The sequence below is a fragment of the Mytilus californianus genome, unplaced genomic scaffold, assembly GCF_021869535.1.
Source record: "Mytilus californianus isolate M0D057914Y unplaced genomic scaffold, xbMytCali1.0.p SCAF_15, whole genome shotgun sequence".
NCBI lineage: Eukaryota > Metazoa > Mollusca > Bivalvia > Mytilida > Mytilidae > Mytilus > Mytilus californianus.
The window spans coordinates 26,119,706-26,147,653 of NW_026262637.1; the positions used below are offsets into that span (position 1 = coordinate 26,119,706).

The 27,948-nt window shown below is 32.5% G+C and overlaps 2 protein-coding genes across 12 annotated transcripts in view; one reads left to right on the forward strand and one right to left on the reverse strand.

Moving 5' to 3' along the window:
• Positions 1-6,180: 6,180 nt before the first annotated feature.
• On the reverse strand, positions 6,181-7,506 carry LOC127725760 (enoyl-[acyl-carrier-protein] reductase, mitochondrial-like). Its single transcript, XM_052232988.1, has one exon. It carries the CDS (start codon positions 7,486-7,488, stop codon positions 6,370-6,372), a length of 1,119 nt encoding a protein of 372 aa, XP_052088948.1. The 5' UTR covers positions 7,489-7,506; the 3' UTR covers positions 6,181-6,369.
• A 71-nt stretch (positions 7,507-7,577) lies between these two features.
• Positions 7,578-27,948, forward strand: part of LOC127725761 (sperm-associated antigen 17-like) — a 55,713-nt gene continuing 35,342 nt past the window's right edge. For 5 of the 11 annotated variants that reach the window (XM_052232989.1, XM_052232996.1, XM_052232998.1 and 2 more), the window contains exons 1-14: positions 7,578-7,742; positions 11,760-11,900; positions 12,831-13,022; positions 15,475-15,510; positions 17,303-17,474; positions 17,938-18,126; positions 20,218-20,244; positions 21,814-21,998; positions 23,298-23,448; positions 24,182-24,378; positions 25,080-25,217; positions 25,510-25,786; positions 26,167-26,379; positions 27,137-27,157. In XM_052232989.1, coding sequence (XP_052088949.1) covers positions 7,650-7,742; positions 11,760-11,900; positions 12,831-13,022; positions 15,475-15,510; positions 17,303-17,474; positions 17,938-18,126; positions 20,218-20,244; positions 21,814-21,998; positions 23,298-23,448; positions 24,182-24,378; positions 25,080-25,217; positions 25,510-25,786; positions 26,167-26,379; positions 27,137-27,157 — 2,032 coding nt within the window. In that variant the 5' untranslated portion in view covers positions 7,578-7,649. The other 6 variants (XM_052232997.1, XM_052232990.1, XM_052232993.1 and 3 more) reach the window with 6 other exon arrangements.

Below are 27,948 nucleotides of genomic sequence, written 5' to 3' on the forward strand. Positions count from 1 at the left end.
ACAAAAGGATTAGATATACACCTGATTTGTCAAACATTTGTAATGTCCAAGGATTTATAGTTACATTTGATTAAGAAACATGGCATGTTTGCAGGACTACTTGACTACCGGATTCAGCTAATGTTAACCTACAAAGTGTAGCTAGTACTAAGGTGAATGAATGAACATTTTGTCAACTTGTGAGGCCTGTCTATGGTTTAGAATGAGTGTTTTCAACTTCCACATAATTTCTAGTTACCTGGGGATGAGGAAATAGTATGGTGAATGTTCTATAAGTGCACATTTACATGTACATAGATTATATAAAAACAAGGAGATATTGTATAATTGCCAATGAGACAACTATCCACCAAAGACCTTAGATATGAACAACTACTGGTCACTGAACAGCCTTCAACAATATAAACAATGAGCAATACACATACAATAGTATGATATAAAAGGTCGTTGATGACAAATGTGAAACAATTCAAAAGAGAAACCAACAGCCTTATATATGCTAAAAACAATTATGGCAGACAGCCACCGACGATAAAAAATATTTTATAGCATTCTTCTTTTATGTTCATCACAGATGATTATTACCTGTGGTTTAACTTGGATTATGATGATCCCAGCATGATAAGAAGAGCCTTAAAGCAGACAATCTGACTGCCAAACTCTCCTGATTAGTTCATTTTCTTTCAGCTTTTTAGCTCACCTGACCCAAAGGGTCGAGTGAGCTTTTCTCATCACTTGGCGTCCGTCGTCCGTCGTCCTGCGTCCGTCGTCCGTAAACTTTTACAAAAATCTTCTCCTCTGAAACCACTGGGCCAAATGCACCCAAACTTAAACACAATCATCATTCAAGTATCTAGTTTAAAAAATGTGTCCGATGACCCCGCCAACCAACCAAGATGGCGGCCATGGCTAAAAATAGAACATAGGGGTAAAATGTAGATTTTGGCTTATATCTCTGAAACCAAAGCATTTAGAGTAAATCTGACATAGGGTAAAACTGATGATCAGGTCAAGATCTATCTGCCCTGATATTTTCAGACAAATCTGACAACCTGTCGTTGGGTTGTTGCCCCTGAATTGGTAATTTTAAGGAAATTTTGCAGTTTTTGGTTATTATCTTGAATATTATTATAGATAGAGATAAACTGTAAACAGCAATAATGTTCAGCAAAGTAAGATCTACAAATAAGTTGTCATGACCAAAATTGTCAGTCGACCCCTTTAGGAGTTATTGCCCTTAATAGTCAATTTTTAACAATTTTTCGTAAATTTTTGTTATCTTTTACAAAAATCTTCTTCTCTGAAACTACTGAGACAAATTTAACCATACTTGGCCATAATCATTATTAGGGTATTTAGTTTAAAAAATGTGTCCGATGACCCCGCCAACCAACCAAGATGGCCGCCATGGATAAAAATAGAACATAGGGGTAAAATGTAGATTTTGTCCTATATCTCTGAAACCAAAGCATTTAGAGGAAATCTGATAGAGGGTAAAACTGATTATCAGGTCAAGATTTATCTGCCCTGAAATTTTCAGACAAATCTGACAACCTGTTGTTGGGTTGCTGCCCCTGAATTGGTAATTTTAAGGAAATTTTGCAGTTTTTGGTTATTATCTTGAATATTATTATAGATAGAGATAAACTGTAAACAGCAATAATGTTCAGCAAAGTAAGATCTACAAATAAGTTGTCATGACCAAAATTGTCAGTCGACCCCTTTAGGAGTTATTGCCCTTAATAGTCAATTTTTGACAATTTTTCGTAAATTTTTGTTATCTTTTACAAAAACCTTCTTCTCTGAAACTACTGATACAAATTTAACCATACTTGGTCATAATCATTATTAGGGTATTTAGTTTAAAAAATTTGTCCGATGACCCCGCCTTCCAACCATCATGGCCAACTTAGTTAAAAATAGAACATAGGGGTAAAATGCAGTTTTTGGTTTATAGCATTTAGAGCAAATCTGACAGGGGGCAAAAATGTTCATCAGATTTAGATTTATCTGCCCTGAAATTTTCAGACAAATCCGATGACCCTTTGTTGGGTTGCTGCCCCTGAGTTAGTAATTTTACAAAAATTTTGCAGTTTTTTGTAATTATCTTAGATATCATTATAATATCTAATATCTAATACTATTAATTATGATTTTAACCTTATTTTACATGATTTCCAAAGCATCAGTAAATACAGTGAGCGACACAGGCTCTTGAGAACCTCTAGTTTTATGCCCCCATCGTAGCGGAGGGGGCATTAAGTTTTACCCTTGTCGTCTGTACGTACGTACGTCCTAATGTTGGTTTCCGTTCTCTAACTTTAGTTTGCCTCAACCAAATGTTATGAAACTTATACACAATGCTTATTACCACAAAACACGGATCAAGTTTGAAATTGGGTGTCGTCACGATAACGGTTCTTGAGTTATGCCCCTTTATAAACAAAAATTGCTGAGTTTTTTGTTTCCGTTCTCTTACTTTAGTTTGCCTCAACCAAATGTTATGAAACTTTTACACAATGCTTATTACCACTTAATACAGATCAAGTTCAAAATTGGGTGGCGTCCCTTTACCGTTCTTGAGTTATGCCCCTTTATAAACAAAAATTGCTGAATTTTTCGTTTCCGTTCTCTTACTTTAGTTTGCCTCAACCAAATGTTATGAAACTTTTACACAATGGCAATGCTTATTACCACTTAATGAAATTGGTTGGTGTCACTTTTACCGTTCTTGAGTTATGCCCCTTTATAAACATAAAAATTGCTGAATTTTTCGTATCCCTTCTCTAACTTTAGTTTGCCTCAACCAAATGTTATGAAACTTATACACAATGATTTTGACCACAAAACTCAGATCAAGTACAAATTTGGGTAGCGTGACTTTTACCGTTCTTCAGTTATGTCCCTTTTTATCTTTATATGATATGCAAGCAGGGGCATCATCTGTGTCCCATGGACACATTCCACATTTTTTATGGTACACATGTTCCATTGTTGTGGGAAGTTACATTGTGAACTTGAGCTTTGATTCACTTATTTTATCTAGTACAGTCCTTCCTTAGACATGAACATTTTCATACATTTTATATGGAAGGTAAAAAAACTACCATAAAAGAACAGAGTTCCAATTTCCCCTGCGTTGCACATATTTTATCTTTCCAAGGTACAAGGGCAATAACTAAAAAAAAAACACTTTTTTTTGTTCTTTAAAACTTTTTATTAATATCTTAAGAGAAATGAAGGCTTCAGAGCATATGCAATGTGATTTGCATTATGATTTGTATTTCCAAGGGGAATAACTCGTTAAAAAATTTGATCAGAACTTATTTTCGAAAATGTCAAAGACATTGCTGATAGAGACCTATGATATAAGTTTCTTAAAATTCTGGCAAGAATTGAACACGAGAACGATAACATTGCAATTTTCCATATAATCAAAATTTTTAAGGGGCATAACTCTTTTAAAAATAATTGATCGGCACTGATTTTTGAACTCTTCAAGATCATTGATGATATAAAGCTATAATATAAATTTCATAAAAATCTGGCAAGAATTGTACACATTAGAGCGCTCATAAGGCAATTTTCCATATAAATAATATTTCCAAGGGGCATAACTCTTTTAAAAATTACTGATCGACACTGATTTTCAAATTAGTCCAAGACATTGCTAATTTAAACCTATGATTTAAGTTTCATTAAATTCTGGCAAGAACTGTACATATGAGAGCGCTAACAATGCAATTCTCCATATAATTTATTTTTCCAAGGGCATAACTCTTTTAAAAATAATCGATCAGCACTGATTTTTGAACTCGTCCAAATCATTGCTGATATAATTTTCATAAAAATCTGGCAAGAATTGAACACATGAGAGCGCTAACGATGCAATTTTCCATAAAATTAATGTTTCCAAGGTGCATAACTCTTTTAAAAATAATTGATCCGCACTGATTTTTGAAATTGTCCAAGACATTGCTAATATAAACCTATGATATAAGTTTCATAAAAATCTGGCAATAATTGTACAAATGAGAGCGCTAACAATGCAGTTTTCAATATAATTAATGTTTCCAAGGGTATGACTCTTTTAAAAATATTTGATCGGCACTGATTTTCGAACTCGTCCAAGACATTTCTTATTTAAACCTATGATGTAAGTTTCATAAAATTGTGGGAAGAATTGTTCACATGAGAGCCCCAACGATGCAATTTTCCATAAAATTTATGTCCAAGGGGCATAACTCTTTTTAAAATAATTGTTCGGCACTGATTTTCAAACTCGTCCAAGACATTGCTGATATAAATCAATCATATAAGTTTCATAAAAATTTGTCATGAATTGTTCACATGAGAGAGCTAACAAGAACGGACGGACGGACGGATGAATTGTATTTCCATGTCCCCCACAACCCGTACGCGGGGGACAAAAATGGTATGTTTAAATTGTTTACATTACTGTAAATTCAGAAATTATTGCGAGGTTTTAATGCAACTACTGGAGTATCGCAATAATAAGAACTCGCATTCTAATGTCAAATACATATATCTGTATGTAGCTTTTCCTAAAATCACAATAATTAAACATGCATTTTTATTAGTTCGCGGAAAATCACAATAATGAATGCACGCAATAATTTCTGAATTTACAGTATTCTGCTTCTTTGGTCGCTAAAAGTTTATTGCACCCATATTATTTCAGACTTTTTTTTATGTTCCATACTGATGTACACTCAAATGGAAAGGACCTAATTATTCCTAACAGATGTAACCCATCATTTCTTTTTGTTGTTGATGGAAATGAAATGTGCCAATGGTAATGCAACAGCATATTAAATATCATTGACTCAAAAGTATGCCTGAGTCTTATTGTACCTCCTTCGACATTGCTGAGGTTACATTATAACTAATTTAATAACACCATATGTTCATGTAACTGTCCAAAGTCAGAAACCTAGTCAGTGATTGCATTTGTTTAGATCTCAGAGTTTTGGTGCATTTCGTGTTGACAAAAGATCTTTGGTAGTTTCTGGTAAATTTATTCAAACTTATCTAAACTCTGGAAAGCTAGACATAAGTTTGTTGTTGAAGACAATACAGTGACAGTTTTCCAGAAATTTTTCATTATCAGATGAAATTGATTTTTTGGTACATTGTACTGGTATAACAGTGGTGGATCCAGAAATTTTCATAAGGTGGGCCCGCTCCAATCGTGCTTCAGTGATTCCCTATAAAACCAACCAAATTTTTCCCACAAAAGGGGGCCCCAGGCACCCTGCCCCTCCCTAAATCCCCCTCTGTATAAGAATGTATAAGAATGACTTACAGATCAAATTTGTGTTTTGTTATAGTGAACAGACTATAAATATAAAATAACTAGTTGCTTTTAAACTTTGAAAATTTCATAAATCTGTACTTTACTGCCTTCTCCTGTAGATCTGGAGCTATTTTAGAACATTAGTGTATAATCCTGACTTTACAGGAAAGTAGAGTTTGCATTTTTCTGAATTTTATAGCCTATGGAAATAAAATTTTTGATGAAAATTGTACTTTTTGGCAGATCTGGAAATTAATTTAAAGATTTTTTAATACTTATAGTGATGGTAATATAAATTGAATTTATATTTGTGGATCCTTGACCATTGGGGAAAATGTGAAATCCAATTAATGCAATTGAAACAAATTTATGAAGGAAAATTACTACTGATACTGTGAATGCAAGTTTTAATTATTGTGAACCTGATACTGATGCATTTTTAGCATTAATCAAAACATCACAATAATTTCTAAATTTACAGTAATTTATTCAGATTATAACACAGTTTGTTTATATGACAATCATTAGCTTTTTAACTCTTCAAGTATGGGTGACCTGTCCCTTTAGAGAGTTTACCAAGCAATTAGATTGTATAACCCTGAATAAGACTTGGAGTAAATTGTTAATAACAGTGGCAGGATAATATGTTGAAAAAAACTTCAGATGGAAAATTTATGTTACAAAGAGAAGAGATGAGGGATTTATCTACAAGTACCATAACTACAGTATGCCATTTAGTAGTACAAAAATGTCAGTCTGCACCGTTAGCCACTAGTCTGATGCTCCAGACTAGTAAAATCTTATTTATACTAGTAAGTATTTGCCAAACATTGCCATTTAGTGGTACAAAAATGTAGCACAGATTTGGACAGAAAGATTAGTTTTATTCTATATAAATTGATATTAGATATAAACATGATAAAAGCAAAAGCTTAGCAATCAAAATTAAAGATACTGTTACCGTTGGTAAGTTTATCAACATTAAAAAATAGAAATTTTCCATTGTATTTTCGATGAATAAATTGAATACAAAAATGTATTAGAGATGGTTATCACTCCTGCATTACAAGAACTTTTTTCTGGTTTTGAAAACCTTCTAATGATTTATCAACTGCCTCTTGAAAGTTTGAGAATGGTACCAATTCACTAGGTGAAGGTAAAAGTTTACAATCTCTAATCAAATCACATAAGTTTTTATACATGTCTTTCTTCTCATCACTGTCTCTGTGTTCAAAGTTCCATTGTGTATTCCAATATCCCATTATTTTCACTTCTTTAAAAATCAATGCACCAGTTGGAATTGTCAGAGGTTTTTTCGACATTCCGCCATATGTAACTATGGTACCTTTTTCCTTAAGAAATCTTATGAGCTCAGTAGCACTTTTTCCACCAACACAATTTAAAGCAAGTTTTGGCTTTTGATTATAGGAGTTGATAAGTTCTTTCATTTCTGATGTACGGACAAACTCCTCTGTTACAACATGAGTTGCACCAAGCCGATTTAAATGGCTCTTTAGACTCTCCAAATCTGGCCTGTCTCGAACTATATTAATTGTTTTAATACCCCATTCCTTAGCTAGCTGTATAACACACTGACCAACAGCACTATTTGCTCCATTCTGAATAACTAAATCACCAGCTTCTAACATGACATAATCTTTTAGCATGCGATAAGCAGTGCATGGATTAACCATTATTGTTGCTGCACTCAATAAAGGTATATCATTGTCAATTTTGAGCAACAAATTTTCTTTTGTCACAGCAAGTTGTCTCCATGTGCCCCATGCAGGTTCAGCAGGAATCACCCAGTCTCCAGCTTTCATATTTTTTACATTTTTTCCTATCTCAACAACTTCACCTACACCTTCATTACCTACAATAGAAGGCAGTTTAGGTCTGATATGGTATGTTCCTTCAATCATGTTAATATCAGACGGATTTATTGGTGCCATCAACATTTTAACAAAGACTTCATCATCAGAGGGATGTTGTACTGGGATTTTTTCTAGTGATAAAACTTTTCTTGGATCACCAAATTCCTTTAGCATAACTGCTTCAGTTTCTTTACTTGTTCCAATGTTCCGTAAACAGAGTGTCTTCCAAAGACAAGAATTCTTTAATTGGTGTTTCTTTAATACATTTGTAATGCTATGAAAAATACGACCTGTCATTTTTCAGATCACGTCCAATCTATGGGTAAGTCGAGAGAATAACGAATAAACGGAAATAAAACTAACCGGAAGACTGAGTTGCGCAAAAGCAGATTCTTAGCAACCTCCAAACAGATATGGCGGAAAGCATCATTATTTTATGATTTTCCAAATAAATCAGAATGTCTAAGGCTGGAAAAAGAGTTAAAAGTGGAGGAGGCCAGGGAGGACCAGCAAAATGGGAAGCAGGATTACTTGCAGCTGTTTTTGGAGAGGTTAATCTATATTTAGAACCGAAAGCTTGCTTTTTTATAGGCATTATTTGGGCTTATGCCTTATATCTGATAGGGATACATTAAGACAATAAGTTACTGTCAACTTACTGAATACTATGCCCACCAATAATTTCGTCCGATCAATAAGTCTGTTCTTTAAACATGATTAGTAAACGAAATTCTCAGGCTTATCGAAATAACAGGACTTAGCATAATTAGGAGGATGACAATTTTTGAAAAGACCTTGGTTCATATTTGTACCTTTTACACCAATTTAGAGTTGTTGTTGTTGAATGAGTTACACTGGTTGACGTCAATCGGGGTAAACGATGTCATTGAACAATCGAGTCTTGCTGTGGCGTAATGTCTAATGACATAAGTATTGTGTCAGGTATGATATTTACGGGAAAGTGCACAATTTGAAAGTCTTCTATTTTTTGGGAATCTGCAACACCTGAACAATTGTGATCATACAACATCACTGTTCCTTTTTGGCATCCAACATTTTCTGTTGTAATTTCATTATTTCATTATTTAACCGGAACCATTTTGAAATCAGTAATCAAGATGTATTGTTTGTTTGCTCCCTTGAAATGTTTGCACCTTTCTTTTGTTCCAATATAGCTTGAATTATTAGATATTAAAAAATATTTATATTTTCATGAATAAAAATTTGTGAATTTTTTTAATGAAATATTTTTTTGGTCAATTTGGGTGAATAGATCCTGATCCTGATCCTAAGGTCAATATTATGACACAACTGTTCTCTTTGTGCTGGATTTTTTCATCCTGGTATTTAATTTCTCCGTTAGTATTTTCAAACGGTACTTATTGGTTAATTTGTTAGACGCAGGATAGGGGGTTTTCAGGGATAAATGAATCTTTAAATCGCCCTGAACTTTTTACATATTCTCCAATTATATCTGCTGTTCTTTCGTATGTCTCCTTACTTGCTGGTGCTAACAGGGTTTGAAGATCTATTTTGATGTTTTGAATCTCGAGCTGTCTTTCCATTTCTTCTCTTTCCTGGTGGTATATCGGACAGTTTAGTAGGTAGTGTTCAGTGTTTTCCTCTTCACCACATTCACAGTATGGCGTGATGGATTGGCCTATCTGATGGCGATATTTATTTAGCCTATTGTAGCCGGTTCTAAATTCCGACATGATTCTCCCTATAGTTGGGTTCAGATAATCAAGTGGATGGGTCTTACCTACAATAGGAACTAATTCATGTAGTTGTCTCCCAGTTTCACTTTTAGTCCATCTATTCTGCCATTTTAATTTTGTTGACATCTTGACTGCACTTTTCACATCAGACATTGCTATGACGTTGTACTGGTCATTTAGTTTTGAGGCCTCCTGTGCTGCATCTATTGCTAACTGGTCCGCTATCTCGTTCCCGGCTTTATTAGCATGGCCTGGGATCCAAGATAGGGTAGTTTGTATGCCGCCTCTCAGGAGGGTCCCAATGCTTTCGTTGATTAATTAATTATTAGTTATTTATGATAGCTGTTTATAAATTGGTATTATTGTTATATGTAGCCAGCTTGGTAAGAGTAAAAACTACTTGTAGGAAGAGTTTAAATGAAAACATAATAAGATAATTGTAGATAAAACGCATTTAAAAAGTTAATCAACACAAAACCTTTTAAAAGGGTGTGAAGATGAAAATTAGCAAAAGTGAAAGTGAGCAGACAGACCTGTTTTATAGGATTAGGTCATAAGGATTTGTAAGCAATTGTCTATACCCTTTACATGTCAAAATAAAGTTATGTAAAATTCAAATAATTAACAGCTCCATTGGAATCTGTATAATTTTCTCAATATTTTTTTGTAATCAGATATACTAATTGCATGCTTATATTAACAGCAGCCTATTGAAAAAAAAGTAATGTGCAAGTGCAAAGGTTAAAAAACCAATATTGGTTGGATTTTGGTCCTGCTGACATTTATGACATCCTTTTCAATGTAAACAAAGAAGCACTAACTTCAATTTTCAGGCAATATTTTATTTTCTGTATAAATATTATTTAATTAGGGCCGGGCCGAAGGGCGGATGCCCTTTAGTGATCAGTCTGTCTGTCTGTCTGTCCATCCTTAACAAATTGTGTCCGCTCTACATCTAGAGAACCGTTATGATTTCAAAGTTTATACTTAACATGTATATTAACCAACACCAGAGGGTGTGTCATAATTTATGTACAACTTCCTAGGTCAAAGGTCAAGGTCAAAAACTTTCAGTTGACAACCCCATGTCCAATGATAAAGATACAAATTTTTTACCACACATTATTCACAGCGGGGCCCACAGAGATGGCTCCCATCTCCATGATATCTAGTTAAAAATGTAATAATTTATACCTAAAAGTAAAATCTATGAAGATGACCAAGTTGGCTTATCATTGATCTACATATACATTTTATTACACTTAGTAAATTCAAAATATTAGTCTTCATTTTTATTGTTGTTATTTTTTTGGCATTCAGATATACAAAGGACAAGGTTCACTCTAGGTCAAATATGGCCATAAATATCAAAATTGTTATAATTTGTTTCTTAAATGGATCTATTTCAAAAGCATCACTATTAGGTTAATCAAATCTCTTCATTGTAATACATTCTAGGCTTCAAAGTCAACTTGTCAAAAAACAATGTTTTGTGCATTTTTCGGACGTAAAACCTTGAGGAAACCCTTGGCAGCAACCTAGGATCCAAAATGTTCAGTCGGCAATAGTTGCCAATGATGATATTGAATCCCTAGACACAAAAACTTTCTGGATCAGGGGTGGCGACTAAAGTTAATTATGTTAAAAACTGTAAAAAATGATTGAAAATTTGACCAAAACTGACGTTACAACACAAATAGTGAATACTTGAGGGGTCATTTCTTCGTCATTTTTAATCTGATGTGACAAAAATAAGTTATTTTGTATTAATAGTTATATCACAACTATTTCTATGTGAAATTTGTAGCATTTTGGCCTGATTGAATAAACGTCAAAATCTAAGGCCAATTTTAACCCTTCATGAACTTCCTCCTTTGCTGGAAATTATCTGCATAACAATATGATAACATGGTAATTAAAAAGTGCAGCTGTTGAAATTTTTTTTTTAACTTATAAGTCAGTCTCTCCTCTCTTTATTAAGATGTACAAATGTAGCTTATCAAGTTTATTGACATATCAAGTTGGTGAGTCAAAGCAGTCTACTATCTGACTTTTCATGAAAAGGGGGATTGGTCACCTTCTTGTACATTTTTTTTTTAATTTGCATAATTGTGATTTTAAAAATGAACAAAAAATTCAAAACATAATAGAATTTATCCTGATTTAAACCTGACGTTTGGAGTCTTGTTCAGGGTTCTCACTAAAGGATTTTTTAGGCGAGTCCAGGGAATGACAATTTTTTGCCATGGCAAGTCCAACAGTGAAAAGAAGAAATGTTACTGCTATATAATTTATTATTTAAGTCTTGATGACAATATAGAGCAAGGAAAAAACTTAAAATTTATATAATTTTAAAACTTTTTCTATAGAATGATGAGATATTGATGCAACATATAACAGTCTTGATGCATCTTTGGACTCACTAGTTTTAAAAATGATGAGTCCACATAGATTTTCATTAGTACAGGACTCATGGACTCACCTCAGTGAGAACCCTGCTTGTGACAGTAGTGTTTCTATTATACATGTAGAAAGATTACTCATTCTTATGTGTACAGCATTATCCGACAGCACTGTAATGTTTACGGTGAAGTGGATGCTATTGATAATAAATATAAGTGCCCAATGAATGATGATACATTAACTGTATGTAATGTTTAAACAGCAAAATCTCCATGCAATATGTTTAATTTAAACAAAAAATGGACAAAAAAAACTAATAAAAAACTTCAGGTAAATACAAATCACAAACAATATATTCGCAGAAACTAAAACATTTGATGATTTGTGTTGGGAGTACCAATAGCATGGTATGTCTTGATTACTGTTTTCTTGTATATTACATTTTAGGATAACTGGAAGCCAAATGTAACATTTGTAGTAGGAAACAAAGTAGAGGATTATTCCTGGATTAACATTTTAGGAGAGACTGTAGCAGCTGGTTCCAGGAAATTGTTCAGTGTTATCTCCAGGGAAACATTGGAAAATGAGGTAAGGATATTGTACACACTGATAGACATTATAAACACTTTAGTCTTGTCTCATATAAATCCATTGAAGAAAATGGCCTTGTACGAAAAATATGAATATGAAGTTGTTTTTGTCTTTTATAATTTTGGTGTATTTATACTTTTTAGTTATGAGTTATTGCTTCATTAGAGAATGTCCCATCCTTACACTTGATTTTCTCCTATGTTGTACTTCATTTAAGGCCTAAGAGCTTTGGAAAATTTGAACAAAAATCTTTTCCAATTACCTGCATCTTTCCTATTTCCTGTTCATTGCCTATTACACAAGGTGAAAAATAACATAAAACAAAGAGCACTGTTCCTTTCATATGTTTATTTCCTTATACATTATGAGATTGATAGCTTATGAATGATTCAATTTATCCCTTTTTGGCTTTTCATCAATAATTAAAGATAATAATGAGGAAGAAAATATTTATTTTTACTGATATCTTTCATGTTTATTGTGCCTTCTTTCTTAAATTTTTAACATTTGAATCTGTACAAAATACATTAAAAGAAGAGCCGTAACAGAATTTGTAATTAAACAGTGCAGACAACTACAGAGAATAGGAAATGAAAGAAAACTGCACACCAACTTACATTTTCTTCTCATACTTTTAACAAAAACACCTGCCACCATATATTGTTGTTTTGAAAACTTTTATTCAATATTAAGAATTAAAATGCCAGATTAAATGAGATGATGTTAGATTTCTCACAAATAAAAAGATGAACTGTTAGTCACAAAAAATAATTATGACAAAAAGTATGGTAACATTTTACAAAAACCAAATCCATATTTGAATTCTATGTAAAATTGTACTACTGCATCATGTGCATTGTTATAAGTTTCCAATGATAAATACTGTTTAAACTAACATTTTACTTCAAAGTTGTATTTTTATCCTAGGTTAGAGAACTTGGCAATCCAAAAGGAAAGAAACCAAAAGAAGTACCTCAGCATTATGAAGTAACAGAATCTATAAAGACTATACTTGATAACAATGAAGAAATCCCATTACCGCTACTGGCCAAACTCCTTAAGTTTAAACTATTGTGGATTAAAAGCAATGATCTAAAGAGGCGCGAACAAGAAAGGAAGGTGAGAGGAAAACAATAGTTTTTTCAATACACTTTAATGCTAAGCAATGCAGTTATCTGGACAAATTTAAAAGAAAAATTAGTCATATTTGTCTAACTACTACATAAAATTCAAATAACAAAGTTGGTTCTATTTATGAATAGAAAGATATGTATGGTTTCAATGATCAGTCAAGCCAGTGATCTCCCCAGGCCGTTTTAGCGTCGCGACGCTATATTTTTTTCCTGTGCCGCTATAATAATTTCCGCGACGCTATAATTATTTTGAGGATGCTATTTTTTCTTGTCTCTATGTACCGCAAAACCATGTCCTTATTTTTGAACTTTCATCTAATTACCGCTTGTGATCATATAAATTATATCACCTTTAAAATTTTGTGATCCTTTCAAGTCAGACAATAGAGGCAATTTAGAGTGATTAAATAGGTGTTAACTGCCCTTTGGGTGATAACTGTTTGGATACGAATACCCCAAGCTGACACTTATAACATGACTAATAACACGTGGTCCAATCTCAAATTTTGATATCGAGAAACTATAATCAGAAAATCATAAACAATTCGAAATCTACGTTTGCATCATGGAAATTCAAAGATATAAACTATTTATCTCTTTAGAAAAGAGGTTTGGTCGTATGTTATTACAACTTTTTTCTTTCCCTTCCGGTACTTGTTACTCGAGAGCGTATATTAAACATTTTGATTTTCAGCAAAATAAGTTTGATACTTCATTAGAAAGTGATCATTATTGCCTTAGTTAATGTTTCATGCTTTTAATGCATTAAAAGCTTCATATTAATTACTAATCCCTTGTCAAACATTGTTTATTTTCGTTAATTTTTCTTCAACCGCCATTGAAATATTTGGGCAAAATACAGATCGGATGCGGGTTCATCGGAAGCGGACCAGCTATGAACAAAATCCGCATTTTTACAATAACAACTACAGAAGCACAAATGGCACAGTAGACAGAATAATAATGATCCCAAAAAGAAAAAACTACGCATTCCACACGCATTTACAGACTATTTGTTAGATCTCCTTGTTAAATGTATTCATTTTGTAAATGCATTGTTGCAATATACTGATTAGAGTTGCTTAACTTATAAGAAACAACTGGGACTAATACATTGAGTCCCATGAAACAATGAATTTCATAGACATGATAAACAGAATAGTTTTTTAATTGAAATTTCATTGCTATATGATAGTATTACTTTCTCTTCCTTTTTTTATATAAAAACCTGTTCTTTTTTTGAACTAGATATTTAGTTGGTTGATTCTGACAAGAGGGAAAAAAAAAATTTGTGAATATAAATGAATATAGAAGACATAAACTAAAACAACTGTTATACTTTAATTGTATTCTCCATCGCCGCCACGCGACAAATGACATTGAAAAAATACAGAGATTTTTTTTTACGCAAAATGTGATGCTACCCAAAATTTCTGGGGAGAACACTGTCAAGCTTTATTTTAATTTCATTCTAGACAATTTGTGACAATATTCTAGTGTTTGCATGAATATTTTTTCTCACATATATTTTTATTTACATAATTATCAAGTGTTTGGCAATTTGCTTGGAAGTGGTCAACTTTGTCAATATTATTATAGAAGTTTTTTTTTATCAAAATACATGTTGAAATCTCATTTTCAAGTGAAACATTGAATTTACTGATTCTAAGTGAAACATTGTCATCTTTCATTTATGGCTCCACCTTCAGTTGGATTTTATAGTTGAGGATGAACCGAAATTGAAGAAAAAGGTGAGATTGTTAGAACCTGTGTCGTGGTAGGATTTACCCATGGGTTATATTTTAGATAACCTAATTTTTTAGGGAATTGTGTTTTCATATCAAAGTAAATTAGTTTCTCTTAACCTTGGAGATTGTGTTTTTTTCAACTGGTTATCTTACTGTTAAAGATTGTGTTTTATAAGCGCATGGATCTAAGTAGTATTTTTACGATTCTTTATAGTCAGTGAGGTTTGAATTTGAACTTTTTTGTGAACCTATTCTCAGTAGAAAATCTGTTGATCTTTTTTTGTGACATAGAACTAAGTAGAAATATTTTATAGTAACTGTGTAGAACTCCCTATCACCTTTTGGTATTGGTAGACATAATACTCTCGATAAGAATACATAAAAAGGGTAACAGGAATAACCAACAATGATGGACAGTAGGAATATATCTATTCTAAAAATTGTTATCTTTTATATGATCATTATTACAAGCAGATGGTGGTAAGGTACATGTATGTTCAGATAAATCTAATAAGGACACAAAAAAATTTAAAAAGAGAGACAGGGATTTTTGTTTGGACTTTATATCCAGATAGCAACTTTTTTTAAACGTTGTATTGAAATTAAGAATATAATATTGAACATAAGCCTGAAGCAAGTTCAATGTGTTCAAATACTGAATAATACTGACTTACTTAATTATAAACAAAGGCAGATATACTGAGAAAGCAACAATTAAACCTAGATGTAAGATGTTTCAAATGAATTTGGTGATGTAAAGGCTTATACATTCTGTCTAGACAGCTACTCTGAAACACATATATCTACATTCACTTTGACCAACAAAATTAAAACACAAAAATTATAGAAGTTATAGATGCACGGTTGAGGTTGCACTGATACATATATTTCAGTGGTTCTGTTATGGTACTTTTATTGGTGCATTACCCATTGACTAGCTTTCACTCTTTATAAAAAAATTGGTGTCAATGAAAAGTCAGTTTCATTATATGGTAATGGTAGAAGTGATTTGTGTGTTTTTATTAGTAGAGTATGTTTTCCTTCAGGAAAGTACAAATTTCTGTCTTTTTTAGTAAAAGATGGTGTAGCTGGCTGTAGCAGTAATAAAATATAAGTCTAAAAAATCAAAGAGTTATTTCTAGATTTTTCTTAAGAATGATAGAAAATGTCTTGAAATTGAAGGTCATATATATGTAAAAAAAAATTATTTCTTGGATTGCATTGCATTGTTACAAGGGATTGCAAAATGAAAATGCATTTATGATTGGGAACTTCTTGTTTGACATTTGTTGTAAAGAAAGATATAACCAATAGACAATAATTTTTGTCTCGCCTTGACGGAGTCAAAAAGCGAGACATAGGTATGCTGTTTCCGGCGTCGTCGGCAGCGGCGTCAACAATGTATTAGTTTGTGATTAGGTCTAGTTCATGGTGAACCACTAGTGGTAGGTCAATGAAATTTGGTATGCAGTTGTATTAGCATTGGCATATCTCATTACCATGGAGGTTATTTGCCCCCGCCCCCTCAGTCAAGGTCCATTGACTTTGAAACTTTGCTTAGTTTACATGTATTAGTTTGTGATTAGGTCAGTTTATGGGGAACCACTAGTGGTAGGTCAATCATATTTGGTATGCAGTTGTATTAACATTGGCACATCTCATTACCATGGAGATTATTTAGCCTTGCCCCCTCAGTCAAGGTCTATTGACTTTGAAACTTTGCTTAGTTTACATGTATTAGTTTGTGATTAGGTCAGTTTATGGGGAACCACTAGTGGTAGGTCAATGATATTTGGTATGCAGTTGTATAAGCATTGGCATATCTCGTTTCCATGGAGATTATTTGGCCCCGCCCCCTCATTCATGGTCTATTGACTTTGAAACTTTTGCTTAGTTTTCATGTATTAGTTTGTGATTAGGTCAGTTTAAGGGTAAATGTTAGTGGTAGGTCAATGATAATTGGTATGCAGTTGTATAAGCATTAGCACATCTCATTTCCATGGAGAATATTTGGTCCTTACTCCCTCAGTCATGGTCTATTGACTTTGAAACTTTTGCTTAGTTTACATGTATTGGTTTGTGATTAGGTCAGTTTAAGATGGACCACTAATGTTAAGTCAATGATATTCGGTATGCAAATGTATTGGCATTTGCAAGTTTCATTTCCATGGAGATTATATAACCCCACCCCCTAATTATGGTTCATTGACTTTGAAACTTTTGCATAGTTTACAAGTTAATGTTTGTGTTTAGGTTTGTTTAAAGGGAACGACTTATGAAAAGTCAATGGTATTTGGTTTGCAGTTGTATTAGCATTGGCACATCTCATTTCCATGGAGATTGTTTAGCCCTGTACCTTCAGTCATGGTTCATTGACTTTGAATATTTGCATAACTTACATGTTAAAGTATTGCTATTTTTAATTTCAACATTTGCATTATCAAAATAACAAATAGGCGAGACATATCTCTGTGTTAACAGTTTATTATAGCATATGATTTAATTCTGATATATCCAGGCCGCCAATGATAAAGGGAAAGAAAAGAAAGGGTCAGCTAAAGGAAAAGATAAACCAAAATCTGCAGGGAAAGGAGCAAAAGGAGGGAAAAAGACCCCAGAACCACCTTCAGCTAAAGAAGGGTCCAAACTGAGAAAAAGAGGAGAAGAGGATGATACAGGGAAATATATTGGTAATACTATAATCCTACAGGAAAAAAACCTGTAATAGCATCATTAACTACCTGAATACAACATAATGATAGTGCAATTTGATAAAACTGCATTAATATTCTTTTTGATAGAACTTTAAGAAAGTCATAAAATGTCAGATTGCTAAATTATTATACCCTTACAAAACACAGTTACAATGTAGCATGTAGGTCCCAGAAGGTCTGTGTAAAATTCCAAATATAAGCAACTGCAACTCATAAAGGAATCATATTTTGTCAGAATACTTTCTTTTACAATAATTATGGTCATGAAAGACTCTGGTTGATTTTTATAATCAGGTCCATATTTGAGTAACAATAAGTCATCAAGAAAACTGTATTTAGAATATCAATGAACACTGAAATAAGTACCATTAAAGCTTTAGATGGATTGAAAAAGTTCTAAGTATTACATTACTTTGCTTGAATTGTGTTTTTTTGGCAGATGATGAACCGGATGACGGTGCCAACCATTATATCATGGTATATGGATACAACAACCCTCACCTGTTTAAAGAGCTGGCTGATCTTGGCATCAATGTAGAATCTATTATCAGAATAGGTTCACAGGACTATGAAAGATTTGAAAAGAAAGATGACGAACCTGCTATTGAAAAAGATGAAAAAACCCTAGGTAGGTTGTTAAACGGTGAACTTTGGTCTCTTGTGGAGAGTTGTCTCCTTGGCAATCATACCACATCTTCTTTTTTATATTTGGATCTTTTTTTAATTTTGTTTCAGTCAACTACTGACAAGCCCAACTGTCCATCTGATTTTTAGGTTCAGATCTTACAACTGAGTAGTTTTTATGGAATGGTCCCCTTTGAACTTAAGATTTTCAGTTTCCTTTTACATTTTGTATTTGTGGATTGGTCAATTGAACAAACAACCTGAAGTGTGACAAGTGTGATAGGGTATCCTTTGGATGGATGACTTTATTGTGTGTTCATCTACAGTTGTCTTTCAAATTACATGCCAACTCCTTTGTTCTAACAGGGGTGTTTGAGGCGGATCACCCCTAACAGATCACCCTACCTTGAGTTTCTTTTTTTTGCATGCTTTCTTTTGTTCTGTAACATTTTGGCGGGAATGTCGATTAAACAATAAAACTAAGACATATTTATGCGGAATAAAGACTAACTTCCAAAATTCATGTAGAAAAAAATCCACTAAATTTCCAGTGTCTATGAGGGGAATCGAACTCAAGACCTTAAGCGTATGAAGCCACGATTCATACCCCTACACCAGGATGACTGGATACAAACTCACTGTTATTTTCACGTATTTAAGCATTGTATACGGGGCTCCTAAAGGGTATATTCTATATAGTAATATATTACTAAATAAAAGATATTATAATTATTGTATGGCATTCTGAAGTAGATGTTATGAAGTGTAAATGTTTTTTTCATATAGTCTAGAAGAGCTGAGATGTAAAATAGTTATCCCACTTGGACTGGTATGTCAGTGTAAGATCATCCCTCCGTCGAGGTGATCTTACACTGACACACCGTGTCCATTTGGGATAACTATTACAATATTAAATATATTGAAATTTAAGACAACACTCAAGTTGTTCCACAGAATTATTATTTTATTAAACATTTGCATGTTTCATTACTAAGAGTGGCATCTCTAGGGCAATCCTGAAGACTAGAGTGGCAATAATGTAGATGTTTAAAAAAATAATCCTGAAGAACAAGTTGGGTGTTGTTGTTTTTAATTCGAATATATTTTTTGTACAATCAAACCAGCTACGGAGGTCACCTCTATTAAGGGGAAACATATGTTGTCCTGACCCTTTTTATATGTCCGTTTACTGGACGTATTATGGTATACCGTTGTCCGTCCGTCTGTCTGTTGTCAACATGTCGGATAACTCATAAACGCTTTAACCAATTTGCATGAAATTGGTTTGATTTTTATAAATTATAGATTTTACGTTTCAGAGTTATGGGGTTTTATGCATTTAAAAAAAGGTGATTTTCCAGTTTTCGGACAGTAACTCGAAAATGCTTTGAGCAGTTTTCATGAATCTTTGGTGACTGGTTTATATCTATTAAAATAACCTCCCTTTAGTTTGTTATAAATTTCTGATAAGACATTGAGGAGTTATGGAACTTTATACTTGAAAAAGCAACGGGCATATCATGCACTCATAGCGCAGCTCTTTATTTGTCATCCCGCTGATCTATGCGTTTTGAACCCTTAATTCAAGGCTAACCTTTCTTAAGGCCAGTTTTCCCTGGTCCTAAGGGGTACCTTTATATACAGGTTTGGCTATTTGATAGAAATTTGATGTGATTTATAATATATACTCTTGGCGTATAAAAGTGTATGCTAGAATTGTTTCTGATTGGAGCATTATTGTCATCTGGACATCCTGTTAAGTATGTCTGTCATTCTCAATGATGTTTGATTACATTAAATGACTACTAAAATAGATCAATATTGTAAGGAGATTTGTCCATATTTCTCAGCCTACACATTTTGAGGACATCACCATTGTCTGGATAAATTTATGGATTTCAAATATATTTTTTGCATTAGATAAGTTATAGAACTCCTTCTGTTACAATTACATGAAAGGACTTATAACTATCAGCATTTCTAAAGGAATGTTGTATCCCAGTTGACTCATTGGTTGTAAGCATCATTATAGGTTACATGTTCACTTCATTTTTTGTACACAACCATTATGTGCAGTCATGAATGCATTTTTCAGGAAGAGCGAGGAGCAGACAACGGTTGGGTAGGTAGAGACGACACATTTTGTTCAGTTTTTTTCCGGCATGGTTATGAAGATTTCATTATTCCATTATGGTCCATCCACTGTCTAGCATGTTTATATCATCTTCTTTACTTCTGTCAATGTTATCTTTATGAAAATGTACCAACTCAAATGTACTCTACCATTTATTTGTACCTTTCGTTGTCTTTTGTTTTCCCAAAATTCCTTGAAATAAGTATTCTGATTGAATTGTATGAAGAGGAAATAAAGCTCATTTCAACAAAATATCAAAAACATTGAAAACTTATCATATTTCCATAGCTATTTCAGTTTAGTGATTGCTAGATATTGGAACTGTTTGATGTGCATTAGTTTAAATATTGTTAAAGGTTTAATTAAAGTACAATTGTTTTAATATGGTGACCAGTTATGCACAGGGAACATGTTTTATCAATGCACATTATCAAAAATCAAGTTAATCACAACATTTGAAAATGATACATGCCTTAGTAATTACAATAACTGTTCCACCAAGAAAACATATAGGCCAAAATATATATATATCTGTTTTCTGTCTCCTGGAAAAAAATAACGTAGGTAAGAAGGTAAAATGATTTTTTTTTTTATAATATTTTTCATATACCATATAGGGAAATGTTTTAGTTTTACTGTGCTTACCAAAAATTACTGGACCAAACATGTCCTTAAATTTGTTATGGTAGGTAGGGAGACAGGAAACATTATATAAAAAAAAATCTTTTTTTTTGGCCTTATGAAAAATAAAATGTTAACATTGAACATTTTGTGAATTGTAGGGATGAACAAACTGTAATTGAGTGATTGTCATTTGTTGCTGTATATCATATTTGTTTTTTGTTTGTTGTTTTGTACATAAATCAGGCCGTTAGTTTTTTCTTTTGAATTGTTTCCAGTTGTCATTTCAGGGCCTTTTATAGCTTGTTATGCGGTATGAGTTTTGCTCATTGTTGAAGGCCTTATGGTGACCTATAGTTGTTAACTTCCTACATCATTTGGTCTCTGGTGGAGGGTTGTCTCATTAGCAATCATATCACATCTTTTTTTTTTTATACTAATTAAGAGGAAACATAGAACTTTTGTTATGTATGATTTTGTAATCAGCAAAAGTAAAATATACAAATATATCAATGTATAAACTTTTTAAGTCCTATAGTTAGTTATCTTAATTGTTATTTATATTGTTTAATATCAATACAAACGGTACCTGAGGGTCTGGATGGGAATAACAGAATAGATAATAATGGCCAAAAAAATGGAGAATAGAGATTGATAGGCAAAAGAAATAAAGAATAGAGATTGATAGGCAAAAGAAATAAAGAATAGAGATTGATAGGCCAAAAAAATAAAGAATAGAGATTGATAGGCAAAAAAAAATAAAGAATAGAGATTGATAGGAAAAAAAAAAGACTAAAGAAATATGGTGAAATTGATAAAAAAATATATAAAAATGAAGACCCCCCCATCCAGACCAACATACCTGTCATCAACCAACTTCAATTTTCTTATCAATCTCTGAAATGGTAAATAACTATCATTATTTTTTAACTGTAGCTCTTGAAGAAGAGGAAAGAAAACAGAAGAAGAAATTTAAGAAGGAGTTGAAAGCTTTCTGGAAAGATGTTATACTACTTTTACAGAAACCTCCAGATGATTCCAAACTTCATGATATTTCTAGACTGGAATATGAAGTGAAGTCTCTGGTCATCCCAGAAAACTTGGAAGATCCAGAACAAAAGGTATGTATACTCTATAGTTAATGTGAAGTTTTACATCAAAGGTCTGACAATGGTCATATTTGCCAGACAGAACTTAAATTTGGAAATAAATGAAATAAACATTAAATGAGAAATATTTGCCAGTTAGTGATCAGTGTCCATTCATATGTTACCAGTTTTCTTTTTAGTGATTAATGCAGTTTCAGTTGCTCTTTGAAAAACTGAAAGCTGTTGAAAACAAAATCACTTCACTCAGGCTGATTTCCGACAAATCTCCAGGTTTAAATGTTTATTTTTTAGCTATCAGTCTTTTAAAATGCTTTTGCTACAATATAAATTGATTAAGGCAGTTCCAGAAAAGTTATTTAAAAGAAGAATACTTTCTATTGTAATTAATTATGAAGAAAAGATAGCTTTTCCTCAACCTTAAACTGGCAAATAGAACATTTTTATATTCGTCATTAGGTTCTTTTAAATTTTACAAAGAATGGTTATTCTAAAATAATTTTTTAGTTTTCATCTTCATTTTCAAAGAATTAAAATTGCCAGAAGGTCTTTTGTTTACTGATGATATCAACTTGGCAATACCTGAATAGCAAGCTTGGCAGTCATGTTCATTTTCAAAGCATATTTGCCAATAGCGATAGGTTAGCAGAACTGAAATTGATTGATAGAAGTGTACAAACACTGAAATAAAATCAATATCTAAATACTGTGATGACATGAGAACAACAAATATCGTAACATAAGAATGTTATTTCTTTTGAGAGATCACGGCTATATTGTTGTTAGTTATTGTGTTTTTTTTTCATATCAGACAGACTGTTTGCCTCACTTTAATAGAGCTTGGTGTTGCTATACACCTTATCGCTATTTGTCCGCCATTACTGGACATCACAAAGGTTCACGTAAAATTTCTACGTCACAATAGAAAACATCTGACGCCACAATGGAAAAGAGATTGTTGTATGACGTAAAAAGTTCAATCGGCGCAGATTCTCGGGTCAACCGGTGCAGATTTCCAAATAGCGATAAGGTGTATTGTTCGTTATTGTTACTTCTGTGGATTCATTTATTTTCAAGGATACCAATATTCTTGGATTGAGGAACAATTGTATTTTTGCAGATATTTGATTTAGTGGTTTTGCCAAAAACCTGCATACAAGCCATAGACAATTTATTCTTCGTCGAACATTTGAATCTGTGGTTCATATATATCCAAGAAATCCACGAAAATTAATATCCCACAAATAATGATGAATCCACTGTATTAGTTTTAATTCCTTCTGTAGATTTCCAATATTTGTAATCTATTTTCAGGCTTTATTTGGTTCAGCTGTGTTTGAAGATGTTGCCTGCATGATTTATGACTTGATTGATTCTAGAAGGCAGTACAAAAATTATTTACAAAATCTCAAATTGATACATGTACCAGTATTTGGACAACCATCACCTCCCACACCTGGTGCAGGTAAGTTAAACAAGACCTTAACAATGTAAGTCTCTCCTCGTCCTCATTGCTCTACTACAATAATATATCTTAAAGGCAAATAGTGCAGGTAAGTTAAACAAGACCTTAAACAATCTAAGTCTCTCCTCGTCCTCATTGTTCTACTACACAAATATATCTTAAAGGCAAATTATGTTTTTAAGTATTTAACAGCTATAGTATGAAATATTAAATATTTATAAGATGACTTTGATTTAAAGATGAAAATAAATATAAATTTCATTGTTCGGTATTAATTTTCAAAAGGCTATTTTGTCGAATCATGTCTTTCACCGGAAAAGATTGTCAATTACGCACGCCCTCATGACGTCATTAATTAGATTTAAATTTCCCTAATATTTGGTTCAGTAAAGCATCAAACATTTTCACCCATTCACTCAACATGTGTAGGAAGTGAGGATGCCTACTTTTTGGTCACGTGGTGATGGAAGTCACATGACATTCAACTACTGTATCTCGGAACTGGCATATAGAATAAACATTTTTTGTGCATTTTGAAATATTTATTTGATACTCTTAAATTCAGAAATATTTGCAATGTTTTTATTATTTTGAAAATTTCAGCAGGATAGTCTTAGCCATAATTTATTTCACATGTTTGTCCATTGTTCATTGATCAAAATTATAAATGCCAAGACACATTTCTGAATTTACAGTAAACTAGTAAAAATTCAAGTGATGTTTTTTTGTTCAGATGATGGGAAGCCAGTTTCTGGTGCTCCAACACCAGCTGCTGACAAAGACAAAGGTGCCCCACCTCCAGCAACATCAGTTGTACCGGACCAAGATTTTGTCACACAAACTGATATGAGATATTACAATGATCTGATGAACTGTGTACCACAGGAATCTGTCAGTGTACCTTTAGTCATGCATAGTATGTTAGAACAGGTATGTCAGTGTACCATAGGAATCTGTCAGTGTACCTTTAGTCATGCATAGTATGTTAGAACAGGTATGTCAGTGTACCACAGGAATTTGTCAGTGTACCTTTAGTCATGCATAGTATGTTAGAACAGGTAAGAATGTATTATCTTCCTTCTGGACAAATCCTCTTTAGTTCTTAAAGTCATTATTTATGTTGGTATGTTTTCTGTTAATTTACTGCAAATAAACTTTTAAAATCATTCGAAATATGGAGGTTTTTCTACCCTAAAGCACTGATGGCCTTAGTTAAATACGGCACAACTTTTTGAATTTTTGAGCATCACTATTTTATGAAAATGAAACATGAGCCTAGCATACACAATTATAAACCTGAAACAAAAGAGCTGTTGGTATACACCAATGGTGTATTTTTACCTTTATAAAATATTTGGTGTACATACTCTTCAACTCTATAATTGATTTTGCATTCCAGATGTTTTTTTGATTAAAAAAAGTATGTCTGGCAAGCTAAATTAGATGCCTTGCTTTTGGTGATCGACTTCTCTTTTTTATTTGAAAATTTGAAGTATGTACTTAAACATTCTAGAAGTGGACAAAGTTGTTTGTTAAGATCTTTTAAAAACATATCAGAAAATGTAATATGTATGTAAACACTTTTTATATATATTTTTGTGTAAAAACACATGTTCTTTTCTGAAATAAAGATTGTGGCAACAGAAGAAAGTAAAGAGCCTCCTAGTGAACAAGTCCCACCAAGACGTAAAGATGGACTCAACTCAGAACTTGCCAAATATATCAGTGGAATGGCATTCAAACTTGCCCTTACTGAGGAGGAACATAATGTGAGTTTTCTCCCCTGAACTCTGAGAAACATACTCAAAAGGAATAACGTGTTATCTGTTTAAATAAATGGAAAGATAGATATTGAGCTATTTGCCAAAAAAATACACATCCTTTCTTTTTCTGCAGCATTTTAAAAAATTTTTTAGCATAATTTTGATTCTTTGAAACCGTGCCTAAAATATTGAGGCAGATCATTTCCTCAATTTACTGTATATTGTGTTATTTTTTCATACTGAGAAATTCAAATTTATAGAGAGTATCTAATGTTCACATATTTCCTTTTTATTTCAGATTTTATCCGACGTCTTTGATCTCCCAGACCGACCACCAGAAAAGCCATCCGGACCACTTTTAATGAATGCAAATGACAAAATATCACAAAATTGCCAGAATTTAAAAACAATATATGGCTTTAACCCAGAACAAGTCGAGAAGGAGATGTTAGAACGTCTTCCATTCTCTGCCATGCTGGACCTACCACGCCCTACATCTGAGGTGGCTAAAGAAAGAGCTGCTAGACTGCAGGAATTGGTACACTTCTGTGCCACTGGTGGACTTTCCCAGTCAGGTAACAATCTTTTGTCTAATGCATCAAGAAATAAAAGTGTAAATGGTATCCTGACCTATTCTAATTTTTTCCATGAAAAAAAAATGTATAATCAGTTTTAATCAATAATCTGCACAGCCTTTGTTCCCACTGGAATTCACAAAAATATTTGTTTTTCTATTGGTGTACTCATGGTAGTAAGTTTCGTTATCAGAAAAATCCCAGGTACAAATTCACATTTTTATGTTTTCAGGGATTCTGCACCAACTTTTTTTTATTAATGTACAGAAATACATGAGTATTCAGTAAGAAATTTGTATTTGATGCATGATCTTTAAAGCAAAAAACTAGCAAAATCACAACGAGAATGATAGTGATTAGTGATTTTTTTTTCTTTTCAGAAATTGATAGAGCTTTCAAACAGTTTGTCTTTGAGTGTATGGATTGGTCAACTACAGATCCTAATGGATTCATTATGACCAAAGAAGGTGAAGGGGTGGTGCACACTGTGATCCCATGGGATGACCCCTATCCTTTCTTTAAAGGGATGATCCCACATCACTTAAAGTCTGCACTGAGAGATCCTATGTCAACACCATCTGAAGAGCGATCAGGTAATTAACACTACTCTTCAATTGAGTGATTTGGTTGTAGTTTTGTTTCACCATTAACACTTCATGTCTGTCAGTAAGCTGTCATTTCAGGTTAAAGTAAAGGACATTACAAAAAATATAGGTTAACATGATGATGGTCAGATATCTTTTGGTGGTAGAACTTTTTTTGTTTTTACAGAAATTGCCATCAACAAAGTAGCAGTACTAAGTGACTGTGTTTCATGGTATTCAAAATTTTTAGGCTTTAATAGTTTAATAATTTTTATTTTAGAAATATTTAAATTTTGCATGGGAAATGTATTCTTATTAAACAGTTTTTGTTTGAATTTGATATCAGTTCTTAAAGGGCAATGACTGGTAGATGAAATTTTAACTAATTGAGCATGACAAAAAACATAATTGCATGCAAACTTGTATCATTGGATATTAATACTGTTAAAAGAAATGTATAAACCATCATTAATATAATAGACTTACAAATAAATCATAAATGGTTGTTAATGCTGATTACAGTTTTAATGTTTGCTTTATTTAATGTGTTTGCATTTAATGTTGTACACATTTTTAATGTGTAAAGCACACACTATGTATATGCATTGAAAATAAAGATTATGTGTTTATATTTAAGATTTAAGCACAATTACAGTATTATGATCTTGCTTTTCACTAATGACTCCAGGTTCTTGGTATCACAAGAGTGTTTTAATGGTTAAATGCATATCACGGGAGTGTTTTAATTGTTGCTTTATTTGTACAGTGCGAATTGATCCTATACCGAGTAAGTCAGTCACCATATTGTAATAGCATAATTTCTATCATGGACAGTCAACTAAAATTACTGTTACTTTCTCAGCTTTTATAGATTTGTTTTAGAGGAGACAAGAATATTTTCTTGATCAAGTAACAAAAAAATGTATAGTATTGTAAAACATTAAACTTTAGGTTACCCTTTAATATTTTCACAAAGGTTAATTTTCCATTGGAAACTATTCTGTAACTTTAATTTTTGCTGGATAGGATTACGCTCACCAAGTGTAACTGGAATTCTATTACTTTGTGTGATTTAATTGGCTATCAAAAAATTAAAAGTAGATTTTGTAAAATGATAAGAAAATGGTACAAGAATTCTTTTTTGCAATATTTTTCAAACTAATCAAACAATTAAAAAAAAAAAAGGACAATTATAAAACAGGAATTTGAAATGTACTGGTAAGTGATATAAATTTGGTTGAATTTGATATGTAAAATTATGAATATCTTAAGTTAAAAATGAAGAATTAAGAAATAGTTATTGGCAACCATAACTTTATTGAAGATTTTTATATTGGTAATATTTTCGATGTAAAATGCTTATCGATTTTAAAATTTGAAGTAAGCTTTCTACTGTTATTGCGAACCCAATGAAAGTTTTCCACAGTGCCATCTCTATCTTGACCAGGTATTTAAACTTTTGCAAGTTCACCTGTCCTATTGAATAGATACAATAGCTATTGTTCTCTGTGTAGTTTATTCTCTGGGACCTTTAAATTTCTTCTAAGAGAAATCTATCACTCATTGATTAATTTACCT

Coding starts and splice junctions, on each gene's coding strand:
- LOC127725760 (XM_052232988.1), bottom strand. CDS start 7,488: ATGACAGGTCGTATTTTTCATAGCATTACAAATGTATTAAAGAAACAC.